Source organism: Stegostoma tigrinum, chromosome 11 (assembly GCF_030684315.1).
Source record: "Stegostoma tigrinum isolate sSteTig4 chromosome 11, sSteTig4.hap1, whole genome shotgun sequence".
Lineage (NCBI taxonomy): Eukaryota > Metazoa > Chordata > Chondrichthyes > Orectolobiformes > Stegostomatidae > Stegostoma > Stegostoma tigrinum.
In genome coordinates, this window is record NC_081364.1 from 25650252 (window position 1) to 25668264 (window position 18013).

At 41.1% G+C, this 18013-nt stretch overlaps 1 protein-coding gene across 6 annotated transcripts in view; it reads right to left on the reverse strand.

Annotated features, from left to right (window-relative positions):
* iqsec1b (IQ motif and Sec7 domain ArfGEF 1b) overlaps positions 1–18013 on the reverse strand; it is a 427454-nt gene that overhangs the window by 22145 nt on the left and 387296 nt on the right. For all 6 annotated transcript variants that reach the window (XM_048547583.2, XM_048547582.2, XM_048547586.2 and 3 more), the window contains 3 exons: positions 13022–13144; positions 6888–7054; positions 3736–3875 (listed from right to left, as the gene is read on the reverse strand). In XM_048547583.2, coding sequence (XP_048403540.1) covers positions 3736–3875; positions 6888–7054; positions 13022–13144 — 430 coding nt within the window. The remainder of the gene's footprint in view (positions 1–3735; positions 3876–6887; positions 7055–13021; positions 13145–18013) is intronic.

Sequence of the window (18013 nt, forward strand, 5' to 3'; positions counted from 1 at the left end):
GTAAAGGTTACAATATTTCTGTTCTTTGCCATTGGAAGGCACAATCTTTATGGTTTTATATGACCTTGGTGGGTACAGATAGTTTAAATGACAGCTGGTGTATTTGATCTATTTAAATGAAAGCTAGGCAATAATTAAAGTCAATAAATCTCCGAAGGCCTTGCTGTGCAAATATAAGAAGGGATTCCTTGAGCATCGGGATACAGAGGATTTTATGTACTGCACTGGTTGATGCCACAGTACAAGAGACACATACTGTGTCTCTACATTAAATGTATTGGTAAAACTGCTGTATTTTGTTACTACACTACCACTATCTCAGATAAGTCAGGTATTATCTACACTGAATAAACACTACCACCAATAAAGATTATCACTTCAAAATTGCTTCATTACTTGGGAAGGGAAGATAACGAATTAATTGCCTCCCTATAATTGGCTCTATTTTCTTAGTGTTTAGAAAGAACTTTTAGGTACATTACCTGATCAAATCTATATTAGCCTCCAAGAACTAAATTAGGAAATTCAAAATGTAGACAATAGCCTAGTGGTATTATTGCTAAACTATTAATTCAAAGTAATGTTCAAGGGAACTGGGTTCGAATCCTGCCATGAGATAGTGGAATTTGAATTCAATAATAATTTGGAATTAAGAGTCTAATTACCAAAACCATGAAACATTGTCAATTATCAGGAAAAAGCCATCTAAGTTCATTAATGTTCTTTAGGGAAGGAAATCTGCTATCCTTACCTGGTCTGACCTACATGCGACTCCAGACCCACAGCACTGCAGTTGACACTTAAACGCCCTCTGGGCAATTAGGGATGGGAATAAATGCTGGTCTAGCCATCAATGCCCACATCCCATGAATGAATAAAATGATTCAACAGATAGTGTGGTTCGAAAATGACCAACGGGTTTATTTAAGTCACAGCCCAGTCTTGTTTAGCTAACAATTAATATGCAGAATAACATAACATACTTGGGGCAGAAAGTGTATGAAAGGACATGCACGAAAAGAAAAACAGTACTTTGCTATCCAAAGTAATTGGAAAATTTGGCACATCCAAAAAGGGTTTTATTTCATTGCATTTTGCCACAAATTCTAAGATTTAAGTGAAGGCCTCTTCAAATTTTGCATGAATTCCCTTGAGAATGTGTCATTATTGTTGCTTTAAAACTAAATGTTTCCAAAATTTCAAAAGAACAGAGTCAGGCCTGAACAGAGAAAACAATGTACTTGAGTAATTCATTTTCACGCACAGTAAGAATACACGATTACAGTTTGTCTCTTGTGTGCTCTTAAGCACCCAAGAATGCAATAGACCTATTTCACTAGCATGACATGATGCACAACTGAAAAAAGCCCAATTAAATCAAGTTGAACAGATCACACTCAATATCCTGAGGCTTCAGAATATAAGGGTGGAACTTGGGGGTGACACTGGAGTTCAGGGTTAATATTACACCCCTTTTGTCATCATACTTTCTTCGTCTCCTCTTTTATACATTGCAGGACACCACCTTGACACAGCTCATTAGCAATGTGACCACTAACTGAAAGGAAGTCTTCAACTAGCATATGTTTTTTTTATGCAACGTTCAATGAAACAACAGCCTCCTAAATTCCAGCAGTGCTAATGATATCAGTAAACGCAACCTCCTACATTACTCGCCCTTTTTATAATGGCTACAGGCACAAGTACATTTCATGAACTTCTACCTTTAATATGTCAAGTTCTGTGTTATCAGTCACTTCTGGATGCCAGCTGGAATGAATTGAATTGGTGAAAGACAAACAAATGATGATCGTGTCTTCAGGAGGAGCTCAAGAAAGAGCATCTGTTAGACAGTTCCAACTTCAGCTTTGCATTTTTTTGCATTTGTGTGGTAAGCTCCACCACTATTGAAGTGAGTTGTTGTTCATGGATCCTGTCTTTCTTTCAAAAGGCTAATTGCCAGTCACATGACTGCATATGGCAGGACTGCTGAGTTTTGACCTGATCCATGAGTTGGTTACATCTGGTGGTAATGGCAGCAGCAGTAGTCAATAATGACAAGGAGGACATGCTAGGCCATGGGCTATAGGTTAAAGAGATGTACAATTTCGCTGTTGCTAATGGCCCATAGCAACACACATGCTCAGGTTTAAGCTACATGATTTGCTTTTAATCTCATTTAGCACTGTGGGAATGCCATCTATATTAAGAAAGGACTGAGTCTCCAAATAGGCAATGTAGTGGTCACTTTGACTAATAGTGTCATTGACAGATACATCTCCAACAATTAGTGATGAGGTCAACTAAGTCATTTACCCAGACTGGTTCCCCTGCCTGCTACAAGTCCAGTTTGCAGCCAAGTCATTCAGTGACCAATGAGCAGATGTGGCAGTTCATTAAAGATTAACTCAACAAGAGCTTGCGATATTGGTTTAAATGTCAGTATAACGGAAACACCCTCCTGATAATTAGGGTCCAATTCTTCCTTAACTATGGGAGATCCATCTCATTCTGTGCAATTCCTCTGTTAAGTGCTCTGAATGGTGACATTTTGCGCTAGGCAGCTGAACTACGTGATCTTGATATTCTTCTTGGGATGTATTATAAAGCACCTCAGGTCTGCTTTGAGTTGTGGATAATATGTTCAAGAATCATGATAATTGCAGCTGTTAGGGCCTGCCTCATGCTGTATCCACTGCAGTTACAATCCATTGCTGATCTTAGAATCAGACAGTAATCACACAAACAGGTGAATTGCCCATAACTGTGACAGAATACTTTTTTTTAAACACAAACTACATAAATCACAATGGTGATAATTTGCATTTAATTTCTATCGATTCTGTTAAAACGTGGCTTCCGTCCATTTTAATCCAAAGCACTCTGGGCCATCTGAAAAATAATATGAAACACACAATGGGCAGACAGAGCAATCACCATCCAATTTCTCAGCAACACTTAAATGTTCCACTACAGTGCCACAAGCCATGGTAACTGGGAAATCAGCTTATAGAATTGTGGGTTTTTATCCCTCCCCCCGTTTTATTACCTTCATGTATATGCCATTGTAAATTTAGTGCGACAGCAAGTCTTTTGTAGGTGTTAACAAGCTGAATACCATATGAAACTTCAAATTTTTAGGTCTGAATGACGCTTCACTTGTGTAGCTTTGCACCTTCTCAGAGTTGTCAAACCAAATGTTTAGTAGGTTGCTACAAAGATTTTCAGACCCAAGTTCTAATAATCTGTTTGCAGTTTCCTCTTGGTGACATTTTATTGCTTCTTGTAATTTTGTTATAAGTTAAAGTAACTTCTAACCATCAATGACAGAGAACCATTCTGCTGAGGGAGGAATTTCATGGTCAATTTTAAATATTTTGTGCATGTTTCACACAAAGCAATTTTTCAACCCCACATATGAGCTAACCTTTTCCATGTTTAACTGACCACAAAAAACCTTAATGTAGACATTCTATGACAGATTAGTAATCACCAATAAACCACTCAGGAATTGTCTTTTGACAGAAAATTACTTCAAATCATCACTAAAATTAAACTATTTGCAGAACAATGTGCTGATACAATGGAACATTTACAGGTTAAAGACAAAACACCCACGGCTCAGGCCTGCACAGAACATTTTACATTCATCTCACCTTTTGAATGGCTTTGTCTAAATTCCAAACTTGCTATTAACTTTATACTTTTCCATAATGTGTCTGCATATGAACTTACTGGTTTCTTGCCTACAATCAACTTCTCAACCTTCTGAACCTGGGAGACATGATCCTCATTGGTTTTCAATTCCCTTTTGCGGATTCGTTCATAAATTCCTGTAAGCATTTCTCGAGGGATGTCTTCCCCATCGTCCACCCCTGCATGACAACAATCCTGATTAGCCTCCTACAAGTACGTACTTAAATAATATATTTTTGTTCCTGTAGCTGAACAGTGATAGAAGGTACCTTTGTACAGATCAAACTTTGCTGCAACAATGTATATACATTAGACTCGTAAAAAGCTTCAAACATCTCAATATAATATAGACCAAAAATTAAGAAAACGATTCCATTTCAACAGCAGCAATATAAACAGTTTGCGGGATAAGGTTCCAGAAAAAGCACACAATTCAAGTTTCTTGACAGCTGTGCAATGACCTAGCTGGAAAGAATGTATGCATACTTGAACGATGTGAGTAGTCTTAGGCTTGATTGCTACAATTTCTGTGGGCATGTTAACATTTACTGTCAAGACATTGGAGGTGTTGGGCGCCTGAGAATCTGTACAACACCAGAAAACAAGGCTTCTTAAAACAAATGACAAACAGAAAATTCTGCCGTAAGTTCATAAGTAATATTTTTGATTTTGCTGCAGTACTAACAACACAGAAATGGTCATTATCATTCAGTATTATGAAGCAATCTTAGAATCTTACAATAGCCATTCTGCCAATGATGCCTTTTTAAAATTCTGTCATGGAATGTAAACAGACCTGGCAAAGGCTGCATTTGTTGCCCATCTGATGCACAGTCACCCTCTGCACAGTTCAGGAGGAAGTTGCAGGGTTTTGACTCAGAGATAGTGAAAAAAATTGCAACAGTTCCAAAACAGGATTCCTGTGTCTTGGAGGAGAAATTCCAGGTGGAGTTCTTCCCATGTGTTTGCTCCCCTTGCTCTTCAAGCTGGTATAGGTCACATGTTGGGAAGGTGGCTTGGCAAGTTGCTGCAGAGCATCTAACATATGGTACATCCTGCTGGCACCATGAGCCAAAGTTGGAGGAATTGAAAGTTTATCATAAAGGAGTGCCAATCAAGTGGCTGCCTAGTTTTCAATTGTGTTGAGTTTCTGGACTGATACTGGAGCTGTACTCATACAGCCGCGTGCAGATTATTCCATTACATTCCTGTCGATGAACAAGCTTTGGAGAGTCAGATGATAAGCGGCTTGCTGCAGAACTCCCAGCTTCTGACCTTATCGATCTCATTATTGATATGGCTATTCCAATTGAGTTTCCGCTGAGCAAGCCTCAGGATGTTGATGGTCGGGGTTCAGAGGTCATAATGGAATTGAATATCACAGGGGAATGGCTAGATCCTCGCTTGTTGGGGATGGTCATTACCTGACCCTTGTCTAACAAAAAATGTTTCTTGCTACTTATCATCCCAAGGCTTAATGTTGTGCGTTTAGAAATATCTTAGTGCATTTAGAAACTGCTTCAGTATAATTTGCCATGAATGGTACTCTAGGAACATTGTACAATCGTCAGTGAACATCCCCACTTTTGACCTAATGTTAATCGATAAGTCATTGAAGATGGTAAATGGCTTTGGGGCTAGGGTACTACCCCAAGGGGGTCATGCAGCTATCTCCCAGCGCTGGGGTGATTGGCCTTCAACACCTTTTGTGCTAGATATGACTCGAACCCGTGAGGAGTTCCCTCCCCCACCAATTCCCACTGACTTGAATTTTGCTCGGGCTCCTTCACGCCACACCTGGTCAAATGTTGCTTCTGTAAATGCCAGTCACTCTCTGCTCACCTCTTGAATTAGTTCTTTGGCTCTAATTTAAATAACAGAATTTGGGAGGCTTGTGGCCTTGGTGGGCATAGCAAAAAGATTATTGATGTACAAGTGGCACTTGATAACACAATTGATGCCAATTTCTGCTGGTTACTGCCAAATGCATCTCAGGATCTCAGCTCCTTGATTTCAAGATCAGATGGAAAATCTGATCATCTTCAATCTCATGTTTTTGTTTTCCCTGGTAGCCTTAAAAGTGAGAAAGTAGACAATCTTTGGGTTGATTTTCTTTTTATTCACTGGAATTTTCTTTGTCCTTTTATTTATTCAGTCTCTGTGTTCAACACCAGTCCAGTCTTTCACATTCACAGCTACAAATCCTTCCATCACCCATCTCCTTTAACCTCAAAACATTTGTCAACCAGAGCCTGACAGATCTCACTCTGACCACTTTATCCTCAGTGTGTCTGCATTCTTCGACTATTTGCACAAGTCAGCAAATAATCTGTAATATGTCATTACCTCTGCAATTCCTCCTTCCACTTATACACTAAGTGAGCTAAACATGAAATAATGAGATATTCTTTCAGTAATTTAACTTTAAACGTTCTGAATTCATTTCTCCGACTGCTCAATACACATTCATGGACTCAACTACAACACGATTTAAACATATTTGACAAATTGAAAGTAAGGTTGAAAATAACATTGAAATAAGATTGCATGCCTTTCTTTAAAGTGAATAAACAGGAGAATATATGGCATAGAAGGTGAACACAATCCATTTTAAGCCAGTGATTATCTATGTTTAAAGAAAAATTTTCATTCATTGACTCAGCTTGTATCCACTGTGCAAGAGTTATACATTATTGAATCTACTTTAATAGTATTCTTTTAATTTGAATTGCAAGAGATCAAGATTCATGTTTAAGCTGAGAAATCAATTTTCTATATCAGGCCTATAAACCCTATGTAACAGTTGATTTACAAGTCTGCTTCTGGGCTACAGAAGATGGATTTAGCAGAAAAAACATCAGCAGCTAGTTGACAGTCCACAGATTCTGAATTTAAACAATGGTTTAAAGGCATATCCAGAATGATCGGAATACGTTTATCTTACATTCATATTTGCTAATTCCACAGACAAGATATTGACATCTATCCTTGAGGGTCCCCAACCTGGACAATGTTCCTCAGATTTGCATATTACTTACACAGGTTTTAACTGAAATAATTTCCATGCTGTGCCACAATCATCACTTTAAACATGATTTTTCACCGTAATGGATAGAGCTAGTTTACAAACAAAAAAAGGGTGTTCTCGTCATGAAAAACACACTTCAAAACAAGATCTTTATAATACTAACCTCGCAAATTCTTGATAAAATCTTCCAATTTCATTTTCCGTTCTGGTTTCACATTGGGGCTGTACATGTCTGTGTTCAACAAAATGATTGCAAAGGCTAGGATGAAGATGGTATCAGGATTCCGGAACTGTCGCACGACCCCCGAATTGCAGATACAGTATCTTTGGCTACAACAGAAGAGATCAATGATGTTTCACATGCTGTAATATTATATCAATAGAAAGGTAGCATCAGTAGTTGTATGCAGCAGCTCTCAAAGTAATAATCTTTTCCCAAACTGTTTCCACACTCGTGCCCTCCTTCTGACTCAGCCACACAAACACATTTGTGCCTGCCCTCTCTAAGCAGATCCCAATCTCTCAGCCCTTCCTTCAGTTTGCATCCAAAAATCAACCTCCTCCTCTCCCTCTCTGCACCTAACTACTACAAGTACTGCCATGCCCAGTCCAACATGGGAGCACAGATAGGTTTGGGATTTTAGGAGAAGGCTTAGAACAAGTAGGGAACATACACCTATTCCTCTAGCCTCGTAACTAGTGGAGACTCCTTTCTCTTGCATCACTTCTGGATTCTTCTCTATGATTTCCAAATACTTCGCACAATTGGCATCAGTGCAGCTGAAGAGACCCTGCCTTGGTTCAATGAGGGGAACTGCTCTAATTAGTTTCCCTCCCAACTGCCTTTGCTGCCCCTCCATTCATTAATTCCGTCTCTACAGAAGCAGTGGGAACCCATGGCTGGATCAGCTAGCACAGGAGAGATAGAATCTGTGAGCAGAAGAACTGCTTTGTCTCAACAAACTGAATACTACTCTAATCACAGCTCTGCAGTCACTGGCTGTACTTTTTTTTAACCTCAGTATTTTATTATTGTTTTCACTTTCAGCTTCAAAGCAGTCAAACTAAAACAACTTTATTGCAGAATATATTTGTGATGTCTACTGTTGGGATATTTGCCTTGAAAATAATACCCGCCTTTTCCCCTTGGCCCCATGAATGGAATGACACCTGAAGGGAGCAGTGATGTACATAAATATAAGATAACTGAGATTAAGAAACAAGTGTGTGAAGAAGGGATGGGGAATCGTTAAGAGATGGGTAAGAGTTTGGTGCATGCTGAATCCTTAATGTAGAGTTCAACTGATGCTATTGACTTTTAAGGAATGGCATGGTTTGTTTGTAGTCAAAGTTTAAGGTAGTCTTTTAGTCCAAGGTCTGGCTACCTTGATTCCAAGCCTGTAAAGTCAATAATGTGTTATTGCTAAAGGAACCCAACAGATAAAACCTGCATAATAAAATGTGAGGCTAGATGAACACAGCAGGCCAAGCAGCATCTCAGGAGCACAAAAGCTGACGTTTCGGGCCTAGACCCTCCTTCAGAGAGGGGGATGGGGTGAGGGTTCTGGAATAAATAGGGAGAGAGGGGGAGGCGGACCGAAGATGGAGAGAAAAGAACATAGGTGGAGAGGACAGTATAGGTGGAGAGGAGAGTATAGGTGGGGAGGTAGGGAGGGGATAGGTCAGTCCAGGGAAGATGGACAGGTCAAGGAGGTGGGATGAGGTCAGTAGGTAGATGGGGGTGCGGCTTGGGGTGGGAGGAAGGGATGGGTGAGAGGAAGAACAGGTTAGGGAGGCAGAGACAGGTTGGACTGGTTTTGGGATGCAGTGGGTGGAGGGGAAGATCTGGGCTGGTTGTGTGGTGCAGTGGGGGGACGGGACAAACTGGGCTGGTTTAGGGATGCGGTGGGGGAAAGGGGAGATTTGGAAGCTCGAGAAGTCCACATTGATACCATTAGGCTGCAGGGTTCCCAAGCGGAATATGAGTTGCTGTTCCTGCAACCTTTGGGTGGCATCATTGTGGCACTGCAGGAGGCCCATGATGGACATGTCATCTAAAGAATGGGAGTGGGAGTGGAAATGGTTTGCGACTGGGAGGTGCAGTTGTTTGTTGCGAACTGAGCGGTCCCCAAGCCTCCGCTTGGTTTCCCCAATGTAGAGGGAGCCACACCGGGTACAATGGATGCAGTATATCACATTGGCAGATGTGCAGGTGAACCTCTGCTAAATATGGAAAGTCATCTTGGGGCCTGGGATAGGGGTGAGGGAGGAGGTGTGGGGGCAAGTGTAGCATTTCCTGCGGTTGGCAGGGGAAGGTGCCGGGTGTGATGGGGTTGGAGGGCAGTGTGGAGCAAACAAGGGAGTCACAGAGAGAGTGGTCTCTCTGGAAAGCAGACAAGGGACGGGATGGAAAAATGTCTTGGGTGGTGGGGTCAGATTGTAGATGGCGGAAGTGTCGGAGGATGATGCGTTGTATCCGGAGGTTGGTGGGGTGGTGTGTGAGAACGAGGGGGATCCTCTTTGGGCGGTTGTGGCGGGGGCGGGGTGTGAGGGATGTGTTGCAGGAAACGCGGGAGACGCGGTCAAGGGCATTCTCGATCACTGTGGGGGGGCAAGTTGCGGTCCTTGAAGAACTTGGACACCTGGGATGTGCGGGAGTGGAATGTCTTATCGTGGGAGCAGATGCGGCGGAGGCAGAGGAATTGGGAATAGGGGATGGAATTTTTGCAGGAGGGTGGGTGGGGGAGGTGTATTCTAGGTAGCTGTGGGAGTTGGTGGGCTTGAAATGGACATCAGTAACAAGGTGGTAGCCTGAGATGGAGACTGAGAGGTAGTATGGCGCACTGACCTCTACATTGCCGAGGCCAGACGCCAACTCTCCGACACCACCTCCTACCGCCCCCTCGATCATGACCCCACACCCGAGCACCAAACCATCATCTCCAACACCATTCATGACCTCATCACCTCAGGGGACCTCCCACCCACAGCCTCCAACCTCACTGTTCCCCAACCCCGCACGGCCCGTTTCTATCTCCTTCCCAAAATCCACAAACCTGCCTGCCTTGGTCGACCCATCGTCTCAGACTGCTCCTGCCCCACCGAACTCATCTCCACCCATCTGGACTCCATTTTCTCCCCTTTGGTCCAGGAACTCCCTACCTACGTCCGTGACACCACCCACACCCTCCACCTCCTCCAGGACTTCAAATTCCCTGGCCCCCAACACCTCATTTTCACCGTGGTAGTCCAGTCCCTATACCCCTGCATTCCACATGCAGATGGTCTCAAGGCCCTCCGCTTCTTCCTGTCCCGCAGGCCCGACCAGTCCCCCTCCACAGACACCCTCATCCGCCTAGCCGAACTCATCCTCACCCTCAACAACTTCTCTTTCGACTCCTCCCACTTCCTACAGACTAAAGGGGTGGCCATGGGCACCCGCATGGGCCCCAGCTATGCCTGCCTCTTTGTAGGTTACGTGGAACAGTCCCTCTTCTGCACCCACACAGGCCCCAAACCCCACCTCTTCCTCCATTACATTGATGACTGTATCGGCGCCGCATCTTGCTCGCCAGAGGAGCTCGAACAGTTCATCCACTTCACCAACACCTTCCACCCCAACCTTCAGTTCACCTGGGCCATCTCCAGCACATCCCTCACCTTCCTGGATCTCTCAGTCTCCAATCAATCTTTGTTAACCAATTGATTATCAGGCTACCATTAACATTTGGGTGACACGGTGGCTCAGTGGTTAGCACTGCTGCCTCACAGTGCCAGGGACCTGGGTTCAATTCCACCCTTGGGCCAATGTCTGTGTGGAGTTTGCACATTCTCCCCGTGTCTGTGTGGGTTTCCTCCGGGTGCTCCGGTTTCCTCCCACAGTCCAAAACATGTGCAGGTTAGGTGGATTGGTCATGATAAATTGCCTGTAGTGTTCAGGGGTCTGTAGATTAGGTAGGTTATAGGGGGATGGGTCTGGGTGGGCTGCTCCAAGGGTTGGTGTGGACTCGTTGGGCCGAAGGGCCTGTTTTCACACTGTAGGGATTCTATGATTCTTGATTCTTAACACAACAGCTACAATGAGAAAGAATACCTTCGTTGCAGTAAAAAATTACAGCATTGCATACGTTATCTACACACACACACACACACACACACACACACACACTTCTGTTTGCATGTTATTTAAAACAAAAATGAATTATAGGAAATATAGAAAAAATGTCTGAATTTGCAACTGGGGGGGATCCCAAAATGCTTTATTCACTGAGTAAGGTTACAAAGTAAGGAAAGCCAAATTCATAGGGTTTAAAAGTAAGGATAATATTTTTTAAAATTCATACATTAGAGTTCAGGAAACTAATGTAGGGCATCAAGTATGGGTGATGGCCAAGTGGAACGTGGTGTTGGATAACTCATGGGCAACATATGTTGAGAATGATCTGAAATTCATAGCAGGAGGAAGATGGGAGGCTGGCCAATTGAGGATAATGTCAATCAGGTTAGGGTGGGGAAGCAAAGATAAGAGTTTCATTTTCTTTAAAAAAAAGGCTTTGTTAGAAGAAGACAAGCAGAGTTGCAACTGAAGAGAGTTATGACAAGTGGGCAGGTAGAACTGAATGCTAATAGCATATGTGGAACGGATGAGCTGGTGGAAGGCATGACTGGAATCATGAATGAAACTTACGACAGGGGCGGAGGAACCTCAAGGTAAGTAAGCTTGGATGGGTGCCAAAAGGCAATTGGCAAGAAGCAGCTATTTTAAATTTTTTTTAAAAAAGCACAGAAGAACAACACATCAATTACTGAGGTTGGGCTTCTCAGCTGACTGTAATTTCAATCACTGGATTTTGAGAAAATGTTCCAAGGACTCTTGTGGTATTGTGTTGGTGTCCTTACCTCTGGATCAGGAGTCACGGGTTCAAGTTCCACCTGCTCCAGAGGTCTGTAATAACACCTTTTAACAGGTTGTGAGGAAAGTATCATGAGAAATGTTCTGCAATTTAGTGCAAAAAAAAACTATAGCAGTTCTTTTTCGTTTGTTGGTCAGACCATAACCTAACTGATGTACTCGAAATGTCATTATGATACTGAATTAATAAAAACAATACTTCAAGTTGATCAATACAGCATTTCATAATTTTAAAAATTTCCTCCTCTTGGCTTTTATTTTCAGGACAGCAGGTTTGTATGCTGTTTACACACAAGGCTCTTGGATGTGCCATCATACACAGCATATAGGATGAGTTGGATAATCTGTAAGGTTACAGTCAATGGATCCTTCACAATAGAAAATCTTGAGTCAAAGATGTAAAGTCAAGGCACAGTATGAAAAAATAAACTTGACAGGAATTTTCTTCCAACACACTGGAAACTGCGTGGAATCAATTAGAGAAGCTTTGTCCAACCTTACCTGTTAATAGCTCAAAACGTTCTAAAGCTCCTTGCCCCAGACAGCACCTATCACACCCTTCTGGATGGTGCAAATTGTATGATCTTAATGCCCAAGATCATTCTACACATTTGAAGTTCTAGCATCTAGCACTTTGTTAACAGAAAACAAAAATAGGTAAATATTTTGCTGTTTTTCCATCTCTTACACTGAACCCATTCTCTTCCCCACTCCCCAAAGCAGATGGAGGTGAAAGCAAAACCTCATACATAAAAAGGTGCAATAAAATATTCTCTCTCAACAACAACCTTGAGAATTGAGATATCCCCTGGATTTGATGTGAAAATGCACTCCTGGATAGGGATTTTACACAGGTGCTAAAAATTCAAAACGTAACCTTTACAAATCACTCGCTCAGCTCCAATATTTTGTTCAACTCTGCACAACACACATTAGACAGGACATGAGGGCCTTAGAAGGTTGTAGGACATTTGTGGAAGTATTTGAAATTATGAGGGGTCTAGAGAGATAGACAGTGATAAACCTTCTATGAGGGCAAGGATAGAGAACAAATTGACATCAATTTAAGGTGATTGGCAAAAACACAGGACAACACGAGTAAAAGCTTTTTCATGCACAGAGCAATTAGGATCATAAATTTGCTACTGGAGTGTTGATTGTGACTTTGAAAAGGAATTGGGTAATTATTTGAACAACAAAAAACAGGGCTACAGTAGAAGGACAGGACATTAGACTACCCTCTCGCTCTTGCAGGGAGCAAAATTGTTTTTTTAAAATCGCCAAGTTGCTTAGTCACAGAAGAAAAAAAATCTTGTCAACTATTACCTGCATTGGGAATACAAGAATAATTTATCAAGAACCATGCAGACAATGAACCACAATACCTGAAAGCCTCAATGAGACGTTCTACTTTCTGTGCTTCTCCTTGGACCCGAATGTGTGCCTGGAACTTTCTGAGAGCTTCATCCAATTCCATGCCTGAAAAATCCATCTCATCAACAACACAGCTGAAATAAAACAAATACCAGTGATTAATTGGCACAATTTAAGGTATTCTGAGTGTAGGAAAATACCTCTTCTAAACAAATACTTTTGAAACTTGTTTGCTAATCTCCTTGGAGATTTGTGACATTATGTGCCACCATTTTGAACAATTGCTATGACTGCTTATCATCAAATGGCAATTGGGGCCTAAGGTCAAACAATCCTGTGGCTACATAAACATTGGAATTTTGCCCCACCACAATTTTCTTCACTAAATAGTTCATATAGCATGACAAAGCTGCATGGATTTCTCTAAATGGTAGAGATTTCGTAAATCCTTCTATGTCTTTCTTAGCCTTCATGTCCCTCTTTAAAGGTCAACCCATTGACCAAGGTTTAGGTCAACCTTCCTACCATTTTCAACATCTATTTTTATTGCATAGTTGTGGAGCAGAGAACATTAGAACTGTCAGGCCTTAAGCTAGCAAAGGCATGATGCGAAAAACCATATTTTCACATTTGATTGTTCTTTTTAAAAAGAACTTGGAAGAACCTGTGTTCAACCTTCTTGATACTTGGAGGAAATGACACACCTACTAAGTTTTGAAAAAGTATTTGGATACAGCATATCCAATATCATGGAAAACCTTTGATCAAATTCTAAAATAATGCCTATTGCATATATTTAAGATAATGAAACCCAATATAAAACTGCAAAATAATTGCATAGAAATAGCTTGGGCTTGTTGTAAAAGTGATATAGGATTGCGAGAATTTATTGGAAGAGAGAAGACATAAGGCATATAGCAACTTCAAGCTCGAAAAAATAATTAGCAGTAGAAGTCTACTTTACATTTTCATCTTTTCAGCATCCTTTTATAAATAAAGTTACAAGTCATCTAAATGCAAACAACACTTCCAATGGGTTTCCACAACTAACTTATCTTACAGACCATAAAAAGACTGAAAAGAAGACTAGATGACTTCAGATAGCAGATGAATAATTTCTCGTAATCCTAGTGGCGTTGTTTTGATTTTTTTTATGTTCTTATGTTTATTCCAGTATTGTATCATTGAGCAACATGGCAGGATCAATGAAATTAGGTAAGAATAGTTCCTCAGTTGTGAAATTAGAGACATGCAGATCAGCCATCTGTCAACGCTGGCTCTGATTTATATCAACCAGTAATGATCATAAACTCAATGCATTTTGGACACATTTGCAGATTATGCCTAACTTAGGCAGGATTGAAGAAGTAGACTGAAATGATCATTGACAAAGCTAGATAAAAGCAAATTTTAACAACCAAAATGTTGAATTTTGACTCTTATCTCTCGTCTTCAGCGAATAAATGCAGAACAGAACGTCATGCACATTGACAATCAAATTTCAGTTGCATAGTGTACAAAAAAGTTTGAAAAATGACATGTAACCCTAACAGTATAGTAAATACTGATTTGGATGTGGTGCTATAAACTATGAACTTCTCCTTATTCAGATTATACACATGACAGTGAACAAGCACCAGAATTACTTCAGTTACTTTAACTTGCATTGAAAAGGGAATTTGGTCACATTTCACATCTTAAGACCATTTTCATTATTTCAGCTTCCTTTTATAACTCCAGTTTTAATTTGCTGTTTCTACAGGCCTATTTTTCTGATAAGAAACCAGAAACTATTTTCCTTGTAGCTGTCCAGAAACTTCCAGCGTGTAAGCATGACAGATGTTGCACTGGTTGCATATAAAACTTTATTTTAATTGGAAACTCACTAAATAAGCAACTCACTCAAGTAATTGTTCAACACAACCGAATGCTTTGTGCTGCAAAGACCTATTGGAGTCTACAGGATGTGCTGAAACAAGATGACAAATGTATCTATTGTTCATCATTTATGTGGGCTTATGGTCCTGTGAGTGGTCAATGGCTTACAGCACGAATGTTAGTCTCTTCAGATGACCACATAATGATTTCATTGTGAAAAATGCATGTCTTCTCTCATTCCATGTTGTATATTAATAACTGCAAAGTGTATCTCAAATTTGTTGGAATTCTCTACTACTTCTGGGTCTGTTTAGATACGTGTGCACGCCAGGAGAGTGATGAATAGATTAATCCTAAACACAAGTTTGTATTATCATTATCAAGCCATTAGGTCAGGAGAGATAGCTAGCCATTGTACGTTAAAAAAATTGTACTTGAGGAAGGGATTAAAATTGGAGGTTCTGAAATAAGGTCAGCCATATTGCTATACCTCAACTTCCACTTTTGATAGATCAGCTTAACAGTTCATAGCCAAATATAAATTTGTGTTAAATTCCTGGGCAACTGTACATGAGCAGATAGACAGAGAGATACGCTTTTGTTCAAATGGAGTAATAACTCAATAGTCAGAATGTTCTATGGCAAGGACTATGAAAGAATAATCTGTTGAAGACTTAAGGGGGAAACATACACATTTGCAACATCTGGAACATTTTAAACCGTGAGCTCAGACAGCAATAAGCAGAATCAAATTTAGAGGACAATTAACATTAGTATTCTTTCCTGAAAAGGAAGGCAACACATGGTTAGAAAGCAAGAAACAGCATACAAAATGCATTTAAGTTGCGTTTGAGGCTGTCAGGGAGTAGAAGACTGATTAAGCATTTCAAAGACCATATGGATCAGAGACATTAAAGCATCAAGAAAATGCAGTGTTTGCTAAAGCAAATCATTTTGATTGTTCCTCGCAAAACTAAACTAACAAAATTTCAGATCCTGTCAATTTAGCTCAGGAGACTAATACAGGGGATATATTTAAGCCAGTACAGATCTCATTATTTCTTGGACTAAAACTTGCAAAAGACTTTTTAAAAATTCATTCAAGGGATATGGGTGTCAGTGTCGAGGCCAGTATTTTGTTGCCCATCTCCAGTGCTTACAGGGCATTAAAGAGTCAACCCTATTGCTGTTGGTCGGGAGTTAAATGTCGGCCAGATCAGGCAAGGTTGTTGATTCCCTCCCAAAAAAATGAGTAAACCAGATGGGTTCTTATGACAATTGCCTATGTTTTTATGGTCATCATTAAACTCTTAATTCCAGATTTGCTATTGATTTCAAATTTCACCATCTGCCATGGCAGGATTCAAATTCAGGTCCCCTGGATCTCTGAATTAATTGTCTAGTGACAATACCACAAGTCTATTGCCTCCACCAAGGAAGTTGTGTAAGGTGTTTGCAGCTTTAAAAACAGGTTAATAGAATACATTAAGAGTTGTAGATACAATATTTTCTTATTCATGCAATGAGGGAGAATTCTAGACAAATGAACACTAGTGATGGGATCAGGAGTGCTGAGCAAAGCAGCAACCTCCTGACTGGAGGTTAGGCAGGTGACTACAGCCTTGGGCGTGGACAACACAGCAAGAACATCTAGCCTGCAAAAAGAAGGCATCCACGTCTCTTCATCTCCCTTGTCTAACTGTAGTAGTAAAAAGAAATCACCACCAGATAGCTATTCTGCTTCACCTTTTCCTCCACAAGCCATAGCTCAAAGGTTATCTTCAGTTTTCAGCTCACAGGTCCAAACCAAAATGATAAAAATAGAGAAAGGTTCCAAAAATAATCCGCGGAGCTGGAAGGAACCAAAACAAAAAAAAACAACTCAAATGTCCATAATCCGACTGGAGTCAGATCTGTGTTTCAATTTCCCTTATTCTGTCCTTATCCTTAGTAGCTGTGTTATACAGCTTATCTTGAAGTATGTTGGTATCCACATGGATACATTTTTAAAAGGGGGCATTGCTTGAGTTATAGCGTCATCAATTCATGTTTCTTCTTTGACATTTGTTAAAACAATTTATTAGCTGTAAATTGTTACACATTTGTTCGTGGAAAAATGGAAGGATTTGTCAGAAGTTCTACGTAGTGGCATTTATTCACATATAACCGGCTCACCAGTGTTGAGCTTCAGTTCTACAACAGACCTTGTTTCAGACTTGGGCCAAACTTGGTTAAGGAACTTGAATTCTGAAGGTGAGCAGAGAATGAATCACTTGAATTCTGCTCAGTTAAAGATAATGATTAGATTCCATGATTAGATTCCCTACAGTGTGGAAACAGGCCCTTCGGCCCAACAAGTCCACACTATCCCTTGCAGCATCCCACCGAGACCTATCCCCCTATAACCCACATAACCCTGAACACTACAGGCAATTTAGCATGGCTGATCCACCTAGCCGGCACATCTTTGGACTGGGGGAGGAAACCCACGCAGACACGGGGAGAATGTACAAACTCCACACAGACAGTTACCCGAGGCTGGAATCAAACCCATGTCCCTGGCGCTGAGGCTGCTGTGCTAACCACTGAGCCACTGTGTTGCCCCAAATGAGATGAACGAGTTTGAGTAGAACTGTTGGCAGTTGGTAGAGGTGCTGGTGGGGTCGGGGACCAGGAGAAGGAGGTGGTTACTTTCCAGTGACTGGACTCATTTTTATATGAAAAAGTAGTATATTCGTTGGAGGCCAACAACATCAGCTTGAGGATGTTACTGCATGAATTCCTCAGGGCACAATCCCATCATCAATCATTGCTACTTTATCAATTACGTTCCTTTCAACGCAAATGGCAACACTAATCACCGAAGCCTGAACGTTGCCCCACACTGCAACATGTCAGCTTCATTATCTGAGCAAACGTTTTATTATTTGAACGGATCTGAAAGCTAGTGAATAGACACACTTATCTATGAACAACAAAACACTGGCTATCATGTGGTATATTGTATCCATTGCACCTGGTGTGGCTTCCTCTACATTGGGAAAACCAAGCGGAGGCTTGGGGACCACTTTGCAGAACATCTCCGCTCGGTTCGCAACAAACAACTGCACCTCCCAGTCGCCAAC